This window comes from Giraffa tippelskirchi, chromosome 14, assembly GCF_054371585.1.
Source record: "Giraffa tippelskirchi isolate mGirTip1 chromosome 14, T2T-mGirTip1v1.2.pri, whole genome shotgun sequence".
In the NCBI taxonomy this organism is placed as follows: Eukaryota; Metazoa; Chordata; class Mammalia; order Artiodactyla; family Giraffidae; genus Giraffa; species Giraffa tippelskirchi.
In genome coordinates, this window is record NC_137288.1 from 9,057,775 (window position 1) to 9,078,737 (window position 20,963).

Below are 20,963 nucleotides of genomic sequence, written 5' to 3' on the forward strand. Positions count from 1 at the left end.
TTTTTTTTTCTGTGACATTGGCCTCATTAAAAAGCACGGTTTGCCTTTACTGGATAATTCTGTTCATTGGTTTCTTAGGGAACCTTGGTAATATTTGAGTTTCCTGGGGAGTATGGTCACATGACCTGGCCCTGGCCAATCGGTGCGTTCCACCTCCCTGGCCACTGTGATTGGCTCCGGGCTGGGGCAGTGCCCAATCGGGGCCCAGGGCCGGGCCTCCCGTTGGAAGCCAGGGGAAGACGAGCTGTCGTCCTGCTGGGGTAGGGGAAGGGGTGGGGCCGGGGGAGGTCAGGCTCCAGCAGTGGGAGGGGCGTGAGGCCCGCCTGCGGCAGTTGGTGACCTTCCTGCTCCCCTCAGGGCAGAGCCGCCGGCCTGAGAATGAGGGCGCTGCTGAGCCCAGGGCCTGGGATGGCCCGTTGCTGCTGTGGTCCCAGAGCTCCACCCGAGACCTGAGGGAAGCCGTCTGCCCGTGAGTCCTCTCCCGCTTGTCTGTCAGCTTGTTTGAAGCATGCTGGGTTTTCTGCCCAGCTGGCTAAGGGGAGTCCCTGGAAATGCAAGGGTGTGGGTTTTGGCAGACTTCAGGGAAGACATGCCAGATGAGCCTGGGAGACTCCAGCTTAATCTGGATTCAGGAGATATCTCTTCGGGCCAGCTAGTAATTGTAGGATAAGCCTAATGAGTCTTCACAGGATGAAGAGAGTAACGTGCCAAGGTAGCAATCGATGTCCTCATTCGAGAGGATGAAGCTGGTGCTCAGAGAAGGGGGGAACTTGGCCACAGCAAGGAGGTGTGCACCCAGACAGAACCCCCAGATCCGGCCATTGGAGCTCAGGGAGGCCACTGGTGTGGCTTGTCCCTGTGGCAGGGGCCGAGGCACGCAGCCCACCCTGATTCCTGCGGGGGCCTGACTTGGGAAGTGCCATCTGGTAGCTTTGAGACTCACCAAACCAAATTGCACTGGAGAGAGGAGGGACACCTTCCTTCATCCACCCCCCACCCCCGCCGGATTCCCACATACCCTGACCCCTTTCTCCCGATTTCGGAGCCATTTCCAGAGTCCCGCTCATATGACCTCATTCGAAGTGCACTGTGGACGAGCTGCCATCTGCAGCTACTACCACAGCGGCCAAGGGCTTTAGCTCCCGACTACCTCCCTTCCTTTGGAACTTGGGGGCCCTCTACTCCCCACTTGCACACCACAGACCTTTGCTGAGGATTGTGGGGACCCTCACTCAGTTTGCAGTACGTTGTAGCCATCCCTGTCCTCTCTATACCTCCCTTGAAACTCAGCTTGTGAGCTCCTTTGGAGCAGCGTGGCCCACCTGGCTGCAACGGAAGAGACACAGCTGACAGTGAAACAACAGCTTAGATCTGAGACCCGGAAAGCTCTGTCAGAAGGGACCTCCCTCTTCACACCGTAGAGGCTGTAGGAGGCGCCAGGCTTTCGAACCAGTGCTGGGGCCAAAATGACTCCACAGCTGTTTTCCTTCCTGGGGAGGGTTCTGGCTCGAGTGGGAATGGCTCAAGTCTCCTAAGGTTCTGCAAGCCCACTGTGTGCAGATTCACGGTACACAGAGAGGAGAAGGTGGAGTCCTGCCCTGTAGGTGGTCACAGCTCACGGATGAGCCAGGCAGGCAGGCAGGCAGGGCATGAGAACACCTGAGCTGCCTTCATGAGTGAATGGTGTGGGGGCAGAGGAAGAGAAGCCGGTCTGCTCCCTCGTGTGGTGCCCCAGGCAGGTTGTCCCCAGAGGAAACCCTTACGACGGTGAGGACTATCACTGCTGTTTCCCAAGGGGTTCCGTCAGTGCGTGTCTTCCCCGGAGCGGTCAGGCCGTCTCTCAAGTACACGGGCCATGGGCATTGCCTCTCCTTGGAACTTCCCATGTGTTTCTCTTTTTTATGGAACAGTGATTTTCTAGAGGGGTTCTGGGCCACAAGGATGTTGGGTCATTTTCTAGCCTTCTGTCATGAAGAACGCTTTCCTGGGTGTTGGGGTGGTTTGTTGTTCCAGCTCCCTTTCTTGGCTTCTTTTGGGAGCTGGTGCAACAAGACGAGCTCAGCCTCTGCCTTCTGGCTGAGATGTCACCCTTGACACAGCAATGCCTGCCTGGAGATAATGATGGCAGTTGCCAAAAGGGCTTCGTTTGGCACATGGTATCTTGAAAGGACGTACACCGTCCTTTCAGATATCAAAGGCTAGTTCAAATGACATACAAATGAGAACTCTCCAATGGAGTCTTACAGTAGTTGGAGAGTCCAAAAAACACTCCTTCAGTCATTTCACTGAGAGTCATTGATTGGGGACACCAAGAATATAGGAAGGAATGCACAAAGAAAGGATGAAATTGTGTTCAGGATCGGGGGAAGGGATGAACAGGGCGTGCTTGCCTTGAATCCAGGCTTTGTTGGGGGGTGGGGCATAAAGATCAAACGGGTCTGAAACTACAAAGTGGTGATGGTAACACAGTATCACCAGAGTTACACAACAGTGTTCCCAAATTGCAACAATGATGAAAAAGTTTACTAATCCCAACTTAACCAACAAAAGTACAGGAAACCATACAAAAAATAAAACATCACCAGAAAGGTGGAAACAAACCAAATGCAAAGCAGTTCAGGGGAAAGGAACTCCATGTCCCCTGGGGGCAGACCGAGTTGCCAGCGTCCACGGTGAGCAGACGGGGATGGAGGCTGCAGAGCCGACCGCTCCCCTGGACGTGGTGTTTCCGGCAAGGGCTCTGGGTGTCTGTCCAGAGCGGGGGCTCGTTCTCCCTGCAGGGGTGGGTGAGTCATCGTGGGCGTCTGGGTGTTGCGCGGGAGCCAGGGCAGGCTCTCCCTGCCGAGGCGGTGACTCCTCCTCTGCCTCGGGTTCTCCTGCCAGAGCCCGAGCAGGTAGAGGTGCACGTGGAGGTGGAGGTTCTGGCTGAGGGGGTGGGACATCAGTGCCTGGGGCTGGGGGTCCTGCAGGCATGGAGATCCGATCTGCCCGGTGTGCTGGCCAGTACCCAGCTGGCCTGGTGTCTCTGCGAGGGCAAGTCTCGGTTCTCCATCTGCCCTCGGTGGATCCCTGGGTCCTGCACCTGGAGCCAGCACCTCTGTAGGGACAGGTCTGGGAAGCGGAGCCTGGTTCCAGTTGGAGGCCAGTGCTAGAGCTGGGGGAGAAGCAAAGTTTGCCCACAGGCCAGCCTTGGCATGTGCGTCTCCCGGGACAGAAAGCTTCCAAGAGATTCCCAAAGAATACCCAGCGTCGGATGTCTTTTGGGACTGAAGTGTGCAAGATGGGGGGCGGGGGGGTGTGAGGCCAGCGCTTGCTGCAGGCCCAGCAGCAGCTTTCGGGGACTCGTCCCTGTGTAGCTCAGCACCCCCTCCCCACACACTCCCGTGCACCAGCCCCAGCGTCCTCACCTCTGTGCTCTGGCGTGCTGGGCTCCAGGTCCTCCTGCTGCCTCAGAGGCCGGGGTTCTCGGGACTCTGGGTCGGAGCCGGGTGTGCTGAGCTCCGTGGCAGCCTCAGACTGGGCCGCCGGGTGTATCCTGGGCGGTGTCTCGGCAGCAGGCCTTCCCCGCCTCCGCTTCTCCCCCGGTGGGGCTGATGCCTCCGTGGGCACGCTCACCTGGAGCCTGCACTGGGCCTCACGGGCGGGGGGGTGGTGCTCCGACCCCTCCCTCCGGGAGGTGGATGGGGTGTCCCCGTCCTCGGCCTCATCACGTGGGAAGCTCTGCAACGACAGTGACCGTCAGCCAGCCATGCTAGGAGTTTTCCGAGCTGGGCCTGGGCAGTGGAGCCGCTGCTTCTGCCTGCTCGAACTTCTCTTCCCAGAAGGGTCAGAGACGTGTGTCTGCTCAGATCCCCACCCGGGAGGAAAGAGACCCACCTGAGGGTGTGAGGTCCGCCTGGGCGGCCGCCGCTGCCCGCACTCTCCCCATCCCGCCCAGCCTGCTCTCCCCTGGGGTGTGGACACAACTTGTCCGCAGGCTTCTGACCCCACATCCGCCTGGGCTTCCTTGAGGGAGACACACCCCAAGAAACCCGCATCCACACACACAGGCAAAGGACCCGGTGTTTCCGGGTGGCATGGGAGAGGCGGCCTGGTCCGTCCTGGGGCTCCCCGTGTTACCTTTCTGTTTCTCCGGGCAAAGGGCCAGAGGCCTCTCGGGGGTGTCCTGAGCCAACGTCGACAGGGTGCCCACGCACACTGCCTGTGAGCACTCCTGAGGCCCCGGCCTCTGGGCAGGGGCAAACAGCAGAACATCCTGGCAGCCAGTGAACTGGCTGGGGGCTCCTCTCCGCTCTGGAGGCCTGGATACCCGGGCTGCGGGTTCTGTTGGGTTCTGTTGCCGGCAGGTGACATCATCTCCTGGGGTTCGTGCTGAGGTCCCTTCCCCAAAACTTCCCAAGGGAATCTCTGGGTTTCTGACTGCTCGACCACCCCCCTTAGGCCATGTGCAGGCACAGTGACACCCACACAGCCCAGCCCACAGCCCTGGGGAGGCCTGGGTTCAGCCAGGGCCTGAGCTCCGAGGACCCCACTGCTCTCAGACCAGGCTCCTTCTTCTCATAAGTGGTGTGGCCCTGGACAAGCATATGCCCCTCAGGGTTGCCCCAGTCTCTCCATCTGCAGAGTGGTGGTCATTCTCCCATCTGCTTCCTAGGTCTGTCGGCCTACGAGCAGCTCCATGCCTTTCCACCTGGGGCCGATATCACGTGGAGCTTGTGCGCTGAGACTTCAGAAAGAAAGATTCCATCCAGGGCTGACACAGCACAGAATGGGGCAGAACGAGGCCTGGATGTGCCGTGGTACCCAGGAAAAGGCACTCCCCCTCCTGACTGTTTTGAGACCCCGCATCCAAGTTGGAGGACCGAAAGGAAGACTCGAAGGTCTCCCTCTCTTATAGAAAAGAGTAGCCAACTTTCTGCTCCTCTGTTTCCATTGAGATTCTGTTCAAGTGTCCCAGCTCGGCTTCTGCGGGTGGCTGAGCTTCTAATGGCTCCCTGCGTTCTTGTCTTTTCCTCTCCAAACCTTCCGTCCTTTTCCCCCTTCTGGGGTGGAAGGGCGCTGTCATTGCTTCTACCTTCGAGGCAGATTGAGGAAAAGTCTGGACCGTCGACTCCTTTCCTCTCTTTGGTTCCGTGTCTCTCTCTGGCTGTGTCCCTCTCTTTTCCTTTCTCAGTTCCGTCTGTGTCTTCCTCTTTCTCTCTCGTGTGTGGATGGATGGATGCTAGGGATGCACATGTATATGATTAGATGAGGGTTATGTTTTAGGGATAGGTTAGAGGGAGAGAAAGGCTTTAGGTCGGAGTTGGTCATGGGGGAAGGGTCAAGGGTGGTGGTGGTGTTGTTTCTTGGAATCTGAGTGCTGTGCATTCTTCGTCTCTTTCCATATGAACCCCTTCTCAGATACACCACTTGCAAGGAGTCTCTCATGTTCTGTTTCCTATCTTTTGCATTTGTGAATGCTTAGCTTCTCTGTTGTGAAGAGGTTCCATTGGATGGAAACCCATGGGTGTACTCCGTGTACCTCTTTGCCTTACTTGAAGAGACCCATTTCGACCTCCGCCCAGCAAATGGCAAGGAGACTCTGATGTTAAGGAGCCTTTGACCTACGCTTCTTTCTAGCTATCTCATGACATCAGTCTTTAGGGTGAGGTTTTCCCCCTATATTGAGGTGGTATGAGATCAAAACCAATAGCGTTCTTCAGATGTAGCTGTCTGGTTTTCCCATGGACATTGATTGAAGAGGCTTTCTTGTTCCCATTTGGATATTCTCCCCTTCTGTGTCAGAGATGAGTTGACCATGGATGCTGGGGTTTGTTTCTGGACCCTCCACTTTATTCCATCGATCTGGATCTGTGTGTGTTGTTGTATTCCCAATAGCATACTGTCCTGCTGCTGCTGCTGCAGCTAAGTCACTTCAGTCGTGTCTGACTCTGCGTGACCCCATGGCCTGCAGCCTACCAGGCTCCTCCGTCCAGGACGTTTTCCAGGCAAGAGTACTGGAGTGGGTCGCCATTGCCTTCTCCGATGCTCTCCTGAGGATCCTAGTTTGGTCGTCTAATTTCCTTTCACACAACCTTGGATGTCCGTATCGGGGCTTTTTCGTCGGATTGTATTGACAGTTTAGGCTCTTTTCTGTCTCCGTACCCCTTTTGCAATTCTTTGTTCGGTGCGAAAATGCATTGGCATTTTGGGAGGAATAGCATCGAAGCTGTGGATTGCCTTGTGGGGCTGTGACATCATTTTCCCAATAGGAATTCTTTCAAGCCCTGAGCACAGCTTCTCTTTCCAGTGATTGGTGTGGGCTTGATCTTCCTTCTTCCATCTCTCGCCGTTTTGTGAGAACAGGTCCATCCTTCCCTTCTGGGTTAGATGGACTGGTGGGTATCACTTCAGTGAATGGCATTGTCAGTGGGGGTGATAATTCCCTTCTCGTTGGAAGACTTTGCTGTGAGTATTAGAAATGCAAGTGACTTCTCTTCCCCTTCCTCCCTGTCCATCTCTCAGAGCCACCGGGAAACAGAGGCCTCATCCACGGTCACACAGGCCTGAGGGGGTGCAACTAGACTGTTGTTTCTTCAGGCCCTCAGTGCTGGACATCATCCGGGATCCTCTGTGTGTGTCTTCCTCAGTCTGGTGTCCCTTCAGACCTTTCCCTAGTTTTCACAGGCTTGTTGTGTTGGTGTTCTTTGTCTGTTTGGAGACACATCCTTGATAAGCTTTGTGTTTCCACTCATTCGTCTCGCGATGTATGACCTGTCTTTTGCTTTTGTCGTGAGGTCTTTCCCACAGTAGATATCTTTGATTTTGCAAAGTCCACTGTATTCTCTGGGTTTTTTTTTTTTTTTTTTTGTGGACTGGCTTTTAGTTTTGTGTGTGAAGACTCAAAGCACGTGTCCGGTTTCTGCTCATTGTTCTTCGAGATTTGTGACAAGTTTTCATGGAAAGTTTGTCTAGGGATAACTGGAAGTGAACTCGGTGTAAGGTGTCAAGTCTCCATCTCCATTCCTGTCATCCCCTGCAGTTTCCAATTCCCTGTTCCTGAGTGGTTTTAGAGACCTTGTGGGGAGTTTGGTTGCATTGGAGTTTGCATTTCCACCTTGATTCGATTCACACTGTTCTGCCCTCAGGGACACTGTCAAGGGGGAGTGAGGAGCAGCCTGCACTTCCAGCAGTGACCACACGGTGGGGCGAGTGCTGCTCTCCCCTCAGGGAGCCCCAGGCCACAGGCATCCCAGTGAGGAGCCAGCTCTGTGCTCAGCTGAAAGGAGTTAGTCTCTCAGGAGCCTCTGAGCCCTTGCCTTTGGATCACCCAGGGTGGGCATTTACTGGGACAGAAAAAATTGCCCTGAATTCCATGGACGGAAGAGCCTGGCTGTGTAGAGTTCGTGAGTTGCCGCGAATCAGACACAACTGAGGACACAAAAATTCTATAGATTAAAACACTTTTTGGGGGTGGGGGGGAGTGAAAGGGGGGGATGTGGGTTTTTTTGTCTTATATAATAGCCAAGGGAAATCTAGTTTAAACCTAAATTCACATAGACGGGAAAGGTATAGCTCTCCGTCACCCTATTAAAAAAAAAAAAACTACTAAACTTTTCTGAAAGTTTATTTAGTAGCTTCCTTGAGCAGTTCATTGTGAAGCTTTTTTTTTTTTTTTCTGTGACATTGGCCTCATTAAAAAGCACGGTTTGCCTTTACTGGATAATTCTGTTCATTGGTTTCTTAGGGAACCTTGGTAATATTTGAGTTTCCTGGGGAGTATGGTCACATGACCTGGCCCTGGCCAATCGGTGCGTTCCACCTCCCTGGCCACTGTGATTGGCTCCGGGCTGGGGCAGTGCCCAATCGGGGCCCAGGGCCGGGCCTCCCGTTGGAAGCCAGGGGAAGACGAGCTGTCGTCCTGCTGGGGTAGGGGAAGGGGTGGGGCCGGGGGAGGTCAGGCTCCAGCAGTGGGAGGGGCGTGAGGCCCGCCTGCGGCAGTTGGTGACCTTCCTGCTCCCCTCAGGGCAGAGCCGCCGGCCTGAGAATGAGGGCGCTGCTGAGCCCAGGGCCTGGGATGGCCCGTTGCTGCTGTGGTCCCAGAGCTCCACCCGAGACCTGAGGGAAGCCGTCTGCCCGTGAGTCCTCTCCCGCTTGTCTGTCAGCTTGTTTGAACCATGCTGGGTTTTCTGCCCAGCTGGCTAAGGGGAGTCCCTGGAAATGCAAGGGTGTGGGTTTTGGCAGACTTCAGGGAAGACATGCCAGATGAGCCTGGGAGACTCCAGCTTAATCTGGATTCAGGAGATATCTCTTCGGGCCAGCTAGTAATTGTAGGATAAGCCTAATGAGTCTTCACAGGATGAAGAGAGTAACGTGCCAAGGTAGCAATCGATGTCCTCATTCGAGAGGATGAAGCTGGTGCTCAGAGAAGGGGGGAACTTGGCCACAGCAAGGAGGTGTGCACCCAGACAGAACCCCCAGATCCGGCCATTGGAGCTCAGGGAGGCCACTGGTGTGGCTTGTCCCTGTGGCAGGGGCCGAGGCACGCAGCCCACCCTGATTCCTGCGGGGGCCTGACTTGGGAAGTGCCATCTGGTAGCTTTGAGACTCACCAAACCAAATTGCACTGGAGAGAGGAGGGACACCTTCCTTCATCCACCCCCCACCCCCGCCGGATTCCCACATACCCTGACCCCTTTCTCCCGATTTCGGAGCCATTTCCAGAGTCCCGCTCATATGACCTCATTCGAAGTGCACTGTGGACGAGCTGCCATCTGCAGCTACTACCACAGCGGCCAAGGGCTTTAGCTCCCGACTACCTCCCTTCCTTTGGAACTTGGGGGCCCTCTACTCCCCACTTGCACACCACAGACCTTTGCTGAGGATTGTGGGGACCCTCACTCAGTTTGCAGTACGTTGTAGCCATCCCTGTCCTCTCTATACCTCCCTTGAAACTCAGCTTGTGAGCTCCTTTGGAGCAGCGTGGCCCACCTGGCTGCAACGGAAGAGACACAGCTGACAGTGAAACAACAGCTTAGATCTGAGACCCGGAAAGCTCTGTCAGAAGGGACCTCCCTCTTCACACCGTAGAGGCTGTAGGAGGCGCCAGGCTTTCGAACCAGTGCTGGGGCCAAAATGACTCCACAGCTGTTTTCCTTCCTGGGGAGGGTTCTGGCTCGAGTGGGAATGGCTCAAGTCTCCTAAGGTTCTGCAAGCCCACTGTGTGCAGATTCACGGTACACAGAGAGGAGAAGGTGGAGTCCTGCCCTGTAGGTGGTCACAGCTCACGGATGAGCCAGGCAGGCAGGCAGGCAGGGCATGAGAACACCTGAGCTGCCTTCATGAGTGAATGGTGTGGGGGCAGAGGAAGAGAAGCCGGTCTGCTCCCTCGTGTGGTGCCCCAGGCAGGTTGTCCCCAGAGGAAACCCTTACGACGGTGAGGACTATCACTGCTGTTTCCCAAGGGGTTCCGTCGGTGCGTGTCTTCCCCGGAGCGGTCAGGCCGTCTCTCAAGTACACGGGCCATGGGCATTGCCTCTCCTTGGAACTTCCCATGTGTTTCTCTTTTTTATGGAACAGTGATTTTCTAGAGGGGTTCTGGGCCACAAGGATGTTGGGTCATTTTCTAGCCTTCTGTCATGAAGAACGCTTTCCTGGGTGTTGGGGTGGTTTGTTGTTCCAGCTCCCTTTCTTGGCTTCTTTTGGGAGCTGGTGCAACAAGACGAGCTCAGCCTCTGCCTTCTGGCTGAGATGTCACCCTTGACACAGCAATGCCTGCCTGGAGATAATGATGGCAGTTGCCAAAAGGGCTTCGTTTGGCACATGGTATCTTGAAAGGACGTACACCGTCCTTTCAGATATCAAAGGCTAGTTCAAATGACATACAAATGAGAACTCTCCAATGGAGTCTTACAGTAGTTGGAGAGTCCAAAAAACACTCCTTCAGTCATTTCACTGAGAGTCATTGATTGGGGACACCAAGAATATAGGAAGGAATGCACAAAGAAAGGATGAAATTGTGTTCAGGATCGGGGGAAGGGATGAACAGGGCGTGCTTGCCTTGAATCCAGGCTTTGTTGGGGGGTGGGGCATAAAGATCAAACGGGTCTGAAACTACAAAGTGGTGATGGTAACACAGTATCACCAGAGTTACACAACAGTGTTCCCAAATTGCAACAATGATGAAAAAGTTTACTAATCCCAACTTAACCAACAAAAGTACAGGAAACCATACAAAAAATAAAACATCACCAGAAAGGTGGAAACAAACCAAATGCAAAGCAGTTCAGGGGAAAGGAACTCCATGTCCCCTGGGGGCAGACCGAGTTGCCAGCGTCCACGGTGAGCAGACGGGGATGGAGGCTGCAGAGCCGACCGCTCCCCTGGACGTGGTGTTTCCGGCAAGGGCTCTGGGTGTCTGTCCAGAGCGGGGGCTCGTTCTCCCTGCAGGGGTGGGTGAGTCATCGTGGGCGTCTGGGTGTTGCGCGGGAGCCAGGGCAGGCTCTCCCTGCCGAGGCGGTGACTCCTCCTCTGCCTCGGGTTCTCCTGCCAGAGCCCGAGCAGGTAGAGGTGCACGTGGAGGTGGAGGTTCTGGCTGAGGGGGTGGGACATCAGTGCCTGGGGCTGGGGGTCCTGCAGGCATGGAGATCCGATCTGCCCGGTGTGCTGGCCAGTACCCAGCTGGCCTGGTGTCTCTGCGAGGGCAAGTCTCGGTTCTCCATCTGCCCTCGGTGGATCCCTGGGTCCTGCACCTGGAGCCAGCACCTCTGTAGGGACAGGTCTGGGAAGCGGAGCCTGGTTCCAGTTGGAGGCCAGTGCTAGAGCTGGGGGAGAAGCAAAGTTTGCCCACAGGCCAGCCTTGGCATGTGCGTCTCCCGGGACAGAAAGCTTCCAAGAGATTCCCAAAGAATACCCAGCGTCGGATGTCTTTTGGGACTGAAGTGTGCAAGATGGGGGGCGGGGGGGTGTGAGGCCAGCGCTTGCTGCAGGCCCAGCAGCAGCTTTCGGGGACTCGTCCCTGTGTAGCTCAGCACCCCCTCCCCACACACTCCCGTGCACCAGCCCCAGCGTCCTCACCTCTGTGCTCTGGCGTGCTGGGCTCCAGGTCCTCCTGCTGCCTCAGAGGCCGGGGTTCTCGGGACTCTGGGTCGGAGCCGGGTGTGCTGAGCTCCGTGGCAGCCTCAGACTGGGCCGCCGGGTGTATCCTGGGCGGTGTCTCGGCAGCAGGCCTTCCCCGCCTCCGCTTCTCCCCCGGTGGGGCTGATGCCTCCGTGGGCACGCTCACCTGGAGCCTGCACTGGGCCTCACGGGCGGGGGGGTGGTGCTCCGACCCCTCCCTCCGGGAGGTGGATGGGGTGTCCCCGTCCTCGGCCTCATCACGTGGGAAGCTCTGCAACGACAGTGACCGTCAGCCAGCCATGCTAGGAGTTTTCCGAGCTGGGCCTGGGCAGTGGAGCCGCTGCTTCTGCCTGCTCGAACTTCTCTTCCCAGAAGGGTCAGAGACGTGTGTCTGCTCAGATCCCCACCCGGGAGGAAAGAGACCCACCTGAGGGTGTGAGGTCCGCCTGGGCGGCCGCCGCTGCCCGCACTCTCCCCATCCCGCCCAGCCTGCTCTCCCCTGGGGTGTGGACACAACTTGTCCGCAGGCTTCTGACCCCACATCCGCCTGGGCTTCCTTGAGGGAGACACACCCCAAGAAACCCGCATCCACACACACAGGCAAAGGACCCGGTGTTTCCGGGTGGCATGGGAGAGGCGGCCTGGTCCGTCCTGGGGCTCCCCGTGTTACCTTTCTGTTTCTCCGGGCAAAGGGCCAGAGGCCTCTCGGGGGTGTCCTGAGCCAACGTCGACAGGGTGCCCGCGCACACTGCCTGTGAGCACTCCTGAGGCCCCGGCCTCTGGGCAGGGGCAAACAGCAGAACATCCTGGCAGCCAGTGAACTGGCTGGGGGCTCCTCTCCGCTCTGGAGGCCTGGATACCCGGGCTGCGGGTTCTGTTGGGTTCTGTTGCCGGCAGGTGACATCATCTCCTGGGGTTCGTGCTGAGGTCCCTTCCCCAAAACTTCCCAAGGGAATCTCTGGGTTTCTGACTGCTCGACCACCCCCCTTAGGCCATGTGCAGGCACAGTGACACCCACACAGCCCAGCCCACAGCCCTGGGGAGGCCTGGGTTCAGCCAGGGCCTGAGCTCCGAGGACCCCACTGCTCTCAGACCAGGCTCCTTCTTCTCATAAGTGGTGTGGCCCTGGACAAGCATATGCCCCTCAGGGTTGCCCCAGTCTCTCCATCTGCAGAGTGGTGGTCATTCTCCCATCTGCTTCCTAGGTCTGTCGGCCTACGAGCAGCTCCATGCCTTTCCACCTGGGGCCGATATCACGTGGAGCTTGTGCGCTGAGACTTCAGAAAGAAAGATTCCATCCAGGGCTGACACAGCACAGAATGGGGCAGAACGAGGCCTGGATGTGCCGTGGTACCCAGGAAAAGGCACTCCCCCTCCTGACTGTTTTGAGACCCCGCATCCAAGTTGGAGGACCGAAAGGAAGACTCGAAGGTCTCCCTCTCTTATAGAAAAGAGTAGCCAACTTTCTGCTCCTCTGTTTCCATTGAGATTCTGTTCAAGTGTCCCAGCTCGGCTTCTGCGGGTGGCTGAGCTTCTAATGGCTCCCTGCGTTCTTGTCTTTTCCTCTCCAAACCTTCCGTCCTTTTCCCCCTTCTGGGGTGGAAGGGCGCTGTCATTGCTTCTACCTTCGAGGCAGATTGAGGAAAAGTCTGGACCGTCGACTCCTTTCCTCTCTTTGGTTCCGTGTCTCTCTCTGGCTGTGTCCCTCTCTTTTCCTTTCTCAGTTCCGTCTGTGTCTTCCTCTTTCTCTCTCGTGTGTGGATGGATGGATGCTAGGGATGCACATGTATATGATTAGATGAGGGTTATGTTTTAGGGATAGGTTAGAGGGAGAGAAAGGCTTTAGGTCGGAGTTGGTCATGGGGGAAGGGTCAAGGGTGGTGGTGGTGTTGTTTCTTGGAATCTGAGTGCTGTGCATTCTTCGTCTCTTTCCATATGAACCCCTTCTCAGATACACCACTTGCAAGGAGTCTCTCATGTTCTGTTTCCTATCTTTTGCATTTGTGAATGCTTAGCTTCTCTGTTGTGAAGAGGTTCCATTGGATGGAAACCCATGGGTGTACTCCGTGTACCTCTTTGCCTTACTTGAAGAGACCCATTTCGACCTCCGCCCAGCAAATGGCAAGGAGACTCTGATGTTAAGGAGCCTTTGACCTACGCTTCTTTCTAGCTATCTCATGACATCAGTCTTTAGGGTGAGGTTTTCCCCCTATATTGAGGTGGTATGAGATCAAAACCAATAGCGTTCTTCAGATGTAGCTGTCTGGTTTTCCCATGGACATTGATTGAAGAGGCTTTCTTGTTCCCATTTGGATATTCTCCCCTTCTGTGTCAGAGATGAGTTGACCATGGATGCTGGGGTTTGTTTCTGGACCCTCCACTTTATTCCATCGATCTGGATCTGTGTGTGTTGTTGTATTCCCAATAGCATACTGTCCTGCTGCTGCTGCTGCAGCTAAGTCACTTCAGTCGTGTCTGACTCTGCGTGACCCCATGGCCTGCAGCCTACCAGGCTCCTCCGTCCAGGACGTTTTCCAGGCAAGAGTACTGGAGTGGGTCGCCATTGCCTTCTCCGATGCTCTCCTGAGGATCCTAGTTTGGTCGTCTAATTTCCTTTCACACAACCTTGGATGTCCGTATCGGGGCTTTTTCGTCGGATTGTATTGACAGTTTAGGCTCTTTTCTGTCTCCGTACCCCTTTTGCAATTCTTTGTTCGGTGCGAAAATGCATTGGCATTTTGGGAGGAATAGCATCGAAGCTGTGGATTGCCTTGTGGGGCTGTGACATCATTTTCCCAATAGGAATTCTTTCAAGCCCTGAGCACAGCTTCTCTTTCCAGTGATTGGTGTGGGCTTGATCTTCCTTCTTCCATCTCTCGCCGTTTTGTGAGAACAGGTCCATCCTTCCCTTCTGGGTTAGATGGACTGGTGGGTATCACTTCAGTGAATGGCATTGTCAGTGGGGGTGATAATTCCCTTCTCGTTGGAAGACTTTGCTGTGAGTATTAGAAATGCAAGTGACTTCTCTTCCCCTTCCTCCCTGTCCATCTCTCAGAGCCACCGGGAAACAGAGGCCTCATCCACGGTCACACAGGCCTGAGGGGGTGCAACTAGACTGTTGTTTCTTCAGGCCCTCAGTGCTGGACATCATCCGGGATCCTCTGTGTGTGTCTTCCTCAGTCTGGTGTCCCTTCAGACCTTTCCCTAGTTTTCACAGGCTTGTTGTGTTGGTGTTCTTTGTCTGTTTGGAGACACATCCTTGATAAGCTTTGTGTTTCCACTCATTCGTCTCGCGATGTATGACCTGTCTTTTGCTTTTGTCGTGAGGTCTTTCCCACAGTAGATATCTTTGATTTTGCAAAGTCCACTGTATTCTCTGGGTTTTTTTTTTTTTTTTTGTGGACTGGCTTTTAGTTTTGTGTGTGAAGACTCAAAGCACGTGTCCGGTTTCTGCTCATTGTTCTTCGAGATTTGTGACAAGTTTTCATGGAAAGTTTGTCTAGGGATAACTGGAAGTGAACTCGGTGTAAGGTGTCAAGTCTCCATCTCCATTCCTGTCATCCCCTGCAGTTTCCAATTCCCTGTTCCTGAGTGGTTTTAGAGACCTTGTGGGGAGTTTGGTTGCATTGGAGTTTGCATTTCCACCTTGATTCGATTCACACTGTTCTGCCCTCAGGGACACTGTCAAGGGGGAGTGAGGAGCAGCCTGCACTTCCAGCAGTGACCACACGGTGGGGCGAGTGCTGCTCTCCCCTCAGGGAGCCCCAGGCCACAGGCATCCCAGTGAGGAGCCAGCTCTGTGCTCAGCTGAAAGGAGTTAGTCTCTCAGGAGCCTCTGAGCCCTTGCCTTTGGATCACCCAGGGTGGGCATTTACTGGGACAGAAAAAATTGCCCTGAATTCCATGGACGGAAGAGCCTGGCTGTGTAGAGTTCGTGAGTTGCCGCGAATCAGACACAACTGAGGACACAAAAATTCTATAGATTAAAACACTTTTTGGGGGTGGGGGGGAGTGAAAGGGGGGGATGTGGGTTTTTTTGTCTTATATAATAGCCAAGGGAAATCTAGTTTAAACCTAAATTCACATAGACGGGAAAGGTATAGCTCTCCGTCACCCTATTAAAAAAAAAAAAACTACTAAACTTTTCTGAAAGTTTATTTAGTAGCTTCCTTGAGCAGTTCATTGTGAAGCTTTTTTTTTTTTTTTCTGTGACATTGGCCTCATTAAAAAGCACGGTTTGCCTTTACTGGATAATTCTGTTCATTGGTTTCTTAGGGAACCTTGGTAATATTTGAGTTTCCTGGGGAGTATGGTCACATGACCTGGCCCTGGCCAATCGGTGCGTTCCACCTCCCTGGCCACTGTGATTGGCTCCGGGCTGGGGCAGTGCCCAATCGGGGCCCAGGGCCGGGCCTCCCGTTGGAAGCCAGGGGAAGACGAGCTGTCGTCCTGCTGGGGTAGGGGAAGGGGTGGGGCCGGGGGAGGTCAGGCTCCAGCAGTGGGAGGGGCGTGAGGCCCGCCTGCGGCAGTTGGTGACCTTCCTGCTCCCCTCAGGGCAGAGCCGCCGGCCTGAGAATGAGGGCGCTGCTGAGCCCAGGGCCTGGGATGGCCCGTTGCTGCTGTGGTCCCAGAGCTCCACCCGAGACCTGAGGGAAGCCGTCTGCCCGTGAGTCCTCTCCCGCTTGTCTGTCAGCTTGTTTGAAGCATGCTGGGTTTTCTGCCCAGCTGGCTAAGGGGAGTCCCTGGAAATGCAAGGGTGTGGGTTTTGGCAGACTTCAGGGAAGACATGCCAGATGAGCCTGGGAGACTCCAGCTTAATCTGGATTCAGGAGATATCTCTTCGGGCCAGCTAGTAATTGTAGGATAAGCCTAATGAGTCTTCACAGGATGAAGAGAGTAACGTGCCAAGGTAGCAATCGATGTCCTCATTCGAGAGGATGAAGCTGGTGCTCAGAGAAGGGGGGAACTTGGCCACAGCAAGGAGGTGTGCACCCAGACAGAACCCCCAGATCCGGCCATTGGAGCTCAGGGAGGCCACTGGTGTGGCTTGTCCCTGTGGCAGGGGCCGAGGCACGCAGCCCACCCTGATTCCTGCGGGGGCCTGACTTGGGAAGTGCCATCTGGTAGCTTTGAGACTCACCAAACCAAATTGCACTGGAGAGAGGAGGGACACCTTCCTTCATCCACCCCCCACCCCCGCCGGATTCCCACATACCCTGACCCCTTTCTCCCGATTTCGGAGCCATTTCCAGAGTCCCGCTCATATGACCTCATTCGAAGTGCACTGTGGACGAGCTGCCATCTGCAGCTACTACCACAGCGGCCAAGGGCTTTAGCTCCCGACTACCTCCCTTCCTTTGGAACTTGGGGGCCCTCTACTCCCCACTTGCACACCACAGACCTTTGCTGAGGATTGTGGGGACCCTCACTCAGTTTGCAGTACGTTGTAGCCATCCCTGTCCTCTCTATACCTCCCTTGAAACTCAGCTTGTGAGCTCCTTTGGAGCAGCGTGGCCCACCTGGCTGCAACGGAAGAGACACAGCTGACAGTGAAACAACAGCTTAGATCTGAGACCCGGAAAGCTCTGTCAGAAGGGACCTCCCTCTTCACACCGTAGAGGCTGTAGGAGGCGCCAGGCTTTCGAACCAGTGCTGGGGCCAAAATGACTCCACAGCTGTTTTCCTTCCTGGGGAGGGTTCTGGCTCGAGTGGGAATGGCTCAAGTCTCCTAAGGTTCTGCAAGCCCACTGTGTGCAGATTCACGGTACACAGAGAGGAGAAGGTGGAGTCCTGCCCTGTAGGTGGTCACAGCTCACGGATGAGCCAGGCAGGCAGGCAGGCAGGGCATGAGAACACCTGAGCTGCCTTCATGAGTGAATGGTGTGGGGGCAGAGGAAGAGAAGCCGGTCTGCTCCCTCGTGTGGTGCCCCAGGCAGGTTGTCCCCAGAGGAAACCCTTACGACGGTGAGGACTATCACTGCTGTTTCCCAAGGGGTTCCGTCGGTGCGTGTCTTCCCCGGAGCGGTCAGGCCGTCTCTCAAGTACACGGGCCATGGGCATTGCCTCTCCTTGGAACTTCCCATGTGTTTCTCTTTTTTATGGAACAGTGATTTTCTAGAGGGGTTCTGGGCCACAAGGATGTTGGGTCATTTTCTAGCCTTCTGTCATGAAGAACGCTTTCCTGGGTGTTGGGGTGGTTTGTTGTTCCAGCTCCCTTTCTTGGCTTCTTTTGGGAGCTGGTGCAACAAGACGAGCTCAGCCTCTGCCTTCTGGCTGAGATGTCACCCTTGACACAGCAATGCCTGCCTGGAGATAATGATGGCAGTTGCCAAAAGGGCTTCGTTTGGCACATGGTATCTTGAAAGGACGTACACCGTCCTTTCAGATATCAAAGGCTAGTTCAAATGACATACAAATGAGAACTCTCCAATGGAGTCTTACAGTAGTTGGAGAGTCCAAAAAACACTCCTTCAGTCATTTCACTGAGAGTCATTGATTGGGGACACCAAGAATATAGGAAGGAATGCACAAAGAAAGGATGAAATTGTGTTCAGGATCGGGGGAAGGGATGAACAGGGCGTGCTTGCCTTGAATCCAGGCTTTGTTGGGGGGTGGGGCATAAAGATCAAACGGGTCTGAAACTACAAAGTGGTGATGGTAACACAGTATCACCAGAGTTACACAACAGTGTTCCCAAATTGCAACAATGATGAAAAAGTTTACTAATCCCAACTTAACCAACAAAAGTACAGGAAACCATACAAAAAATAAAACATCACCAGAAAGGTGGAAACAAAGCAAATGCAAAGCAGTTCAGGGGAAAGGAACTCCATGTCCCCTGGGGGCAGACCGAGTTGCCAGCGTCCACGGTGAGCAGACGGGGATGGAGGCTGCAGAGCCGACCGCTCCCCTGGACGTGGTGTTTCCGGCAAGGGCTCTGGGTGTCTGTCCAGAGCGGGGGCTCGTTCTCCCTGCAGGGGTGGGTGAGTCATCGTGGGCGTCTGGGTGTTGCGCGGGAGCCAGGGCAGGCTCTCCCTGCCGAGGCGGTGACTCCTCCTCTGCCTCGGGTTCTCCTGCCAGAGCCCGAGCAGGTAGAGGTGCACGTGGAGGTGGAGGTTCTGGCTGAGGGGGTGGGACATCAGTGCCTGGGGCTGGGGGTCCTGCAGGCATGGAGATCCGATCTGCCCGGTGTGCTGGCCAGTACCCAGCTGGCCTGGTGTCTCTGCGAGGGCAAGTCTCGGTTCTCCATCTGCCCTCGGTGGATCCCTGGGTCCTGCACCTGGAGCCAGCACCTCTGTAGGGACAGGTCTGGGAAGCGGAGCCTGGTTCCAGTTGGAGGCCAGTGCTAGAGCTGGGGGAGAAGCAAAGTTTGCCCACAGGCCAGCCTTGGCATGTGCGTCTCCCGGGACAGAAAGCTTCCAAGAGATTCCCAAAGAATACCCAGCGTCGGATGTCTTTTGGGACTGAAGTGTGCAAGATGGGGGGCGGGGGGGTGTGAGGCCAGCGCTTGCTGCAGGCCCAGCAGCAGCTTTCGGGGACTCGTCCCTGTGTAGCTCAGCACCCCCTCCCCACACACTCCCGTGCACCAGCCCCAGCGTCCTCACCTCTGTGCTCTGGCGTGCTGGGCTCCAGGTCCTCCTGCTGCCTCAGAGGCCGGGGTTCTCGGGACTCTGGGTCGGAGCCGGGTGTGCTGAGCTCCGTGGCAGCCTCAGACTGGGCCGCCGGGTGTATCCTGGGCGGTGTCTCGGCAGCAGGCCTTCCCCGCCTCCGCTTCTCCCCCGGTGGGGCTGATGCCTCCGTGGGCACGCTCACCTGGAGCCTGCACTGGGCCTCACGGGCGGGGGGGTGGTGCTCCGACCCCTCCCTCCGGGAGGTGGATGGGGTGTCCCCGTCCTCGGCCTCATCACGTGGGAAGCTCTGCAACGACAGTGACCGTCAGCCAGCCATGCTAGGAGTTTTCCGAGCTGGGCCTGGGCAGTGGAGCCGCTGCTTCTGCCTGCTCGAACTTCTCTTCCCAGAAGGGTCAGAGACGTGTGTCTGCTCAGATCCCCACCCGGGAGGAAAGAGACCCACCTGAGGGTGTGAGGTCCGCCTGGGCGGCCGCCGCTGCCCGCACTCTCCCCATCCCGCCCAGCCTGCTCTCCCCTGGGGTGTGGACACAACTTGTCCGCAGGCTTCTGACCCCACATCCGCCTGGGCTTCCTTGAGGGAGACACACCCCAAGAAACCCGCATCCACACACACAGGCAAAGGACCCGGTGTTTCCGGGTGGCATGGGAGAGGCGGCCTGGTCCGTCCTGGGGCTCCCCGTGTTACCTTTCTGTTTCTCCGGGCAAAGGGCCAGAGGCCTCTCGGGGGTGTCCTGAGCCAACGTCGACAGGGTGCCCGCGCACACTGCCTGTGAGCACTCCTGAGGCCCCGGCCTCTGGGCAGGGGCAAACAGCAGAACATCCTGGCAGCCAGTGAACTGGCTGGGGGCTCCTCTCCGCTCTGGAGGCCTGGATACCCGGGCTGCGGGTTCTGTTGGGTTCTGTTGCCGGCAGGTGACATCATCTCCTGGGGTTCGTGCTGAGGTCCCTTCCCCAAAACTTCCCAAGGGAATCTCTGGGTTTCTGACTGCTCGACCACCCCCCTTAGGCCATGTGCAGGCACAGTGACACCCACACAGCCCAGCCCACAGCCCTGGGGAGGCCTGGGTTCAGCCAGGGCCTGAGCTCCGAGGACCCCACTGCTCTCAGACCAGGCTCCTTCTTCTCATAAGTGGTGTGGCCCTGGACAAGCATATGCCCCTCAGGGTTGCCCCAGTCTCTCCATCTGCAGAGTGGTGGTCATTCTCCCATCTGCTTCCTAGGTCTGTCGGCCTACGAGCAGCTCCATGCCTTTCCACCTGGGGCCGATATCACGTGGAGCTTGTGCGCTGAGACTTCAGAAAGAAAGATTCCATCCAGGGCTGACACAGCACAGAATGGGGCAGAACGAGGCCTGGATGTGCCGTGGTACCCAGGAAAAGGCACTCCCCCTCCTGACTGTTTTGAGACCCCGCATCCAAGTTGGAGGACCGAAAGGAAGACTCGAAGGTCTCCCTCTCTTATAGAAAAGAGTAGCCAACTTTCTGCTCCTCTGTTTCCATTGAGATTCTGTTCAAGTGTCCCAGCTCGGCTTCTGCGGGTGGCTGAGCTTCTAATGGCTCCCTGCGTTCTTGTCTTTTCCTCTCCAAACCTTCCGTCCTTTTCCCCCTTCTGGGGTGGAAGGGCGCTGTCATTGCTTCTACCTTCGAGGCAGATTGAGGAAAAGTCTGGACCGTCGACTCCTTTCCTCTCTTTGGTTCCGTGTCTCTCTCTGGCTGTGTCCCTCTCTTTTCCTTTCTCAGTTCCGTCTGTGTCTTCCTCTTTCTCTCTCGTGTGTGGATGGATGGATGCTAGGGATGCACATGTATATGATTAGATGAGGGTTATGTTTTAGGGATAGGTTAGAGGGAGAGAAAGGCTTTAGGTCGGAGTTGGTCATGGGGGAAGGGTCAAGGGTGGTGGTGGTGTTGTTTCTTGGAATCTGAGTGCTGTGCATTCTTCGTCTCTTTCCATATGAACCCCTTCTCAGATACACCACTTGCAAGGAGTCTCTCATGTTCTGTTTCCTATCTTTTGCATTTGTGAATGCTTAGCTTCTCTGTTGTGAAGAGGTTCCATTGGATGGAAACCCATGGGTGTACTCCGTGTACCTCTTTGCCTTACTTGAAGAGACCCATTTCGACCTCCGCCCAGCAAATGGCAAGGAGACTCTGATGTTAAGGAGCCTTTGACCTACGCTTCTTTCTAGCTATCTCATGACATCAGTCTTTAGGGTGAGGTTTTCCCCCTATATTGAGG

General features: G+C 55.8%; 2 protein-coding genes and 1 long non-coding RNA gene across 3 annotated transcripts in view; 1 reads left to right on the forward strand and 2 right to left on the reverse strand.

Moving 5' to 3' along the window:
• The window catches only part of LOC145534148 (uncharacterized), a 770,273-nt gene that overhangs the window by 458,146 nt on the left and 291,164 nt on the right, over positions 1-20,963 (forward strand). The window contains exons 59-61 of the long non-coding RNA XR_014074274.1: positions 358-469; positions 8,006-8,117; positions 15,652-15,763. This is a non-coding gene — a long non-coding RNA (uncharacterized LOC145534148). The remainder of the gene's footprint in view (positions 1-357; positions 470-8,005; positions 8,118-15,651; positions 15,764-20,963) is intronic.
• Positions 10,150-12,863, reverse strand: LOC145533922 (uncharacterized). Its single transcript, XM_081561271.1, has 3 exons — positions 11,768-12,863; positions 11,056-11,368; positions 10,150-10,802 (listed from the first exon to the last, which is right to left on the reverse strand). The coding sequence occupies exons 1-3, from the start codon at positions 12,002-12,004 to the stop codon at positions 10,174-10,176; spliced, it is 1,179 nt and encodes a 392-aa protein (XP_081417397.1). The 5' UTR covers positions 12,005-12,863; the 3' UTR covers positions 10,150-10,173.
• On the reverse strand, positions 17,796-20,196 carry LOC145533896 (uncharacterized). The gene is made up of 3 exons (XM_081561241.1): positions 19,414-20,196; positions 18,702-19,014; positions 17,796-18,448 (listed from the first exon to the last, which is right to left on the reverse strand). Exons 1-3 carry the CDS (start codon positions 19,648-19,650, stop codon positions 17,820-17,822), a joined length of 1,179 nt encoding a protein of 392 aa, XP_081417367.1. The 5' UTR covers positions 19,651-20,196; the 3' UTR covers positions 17,796-17,819.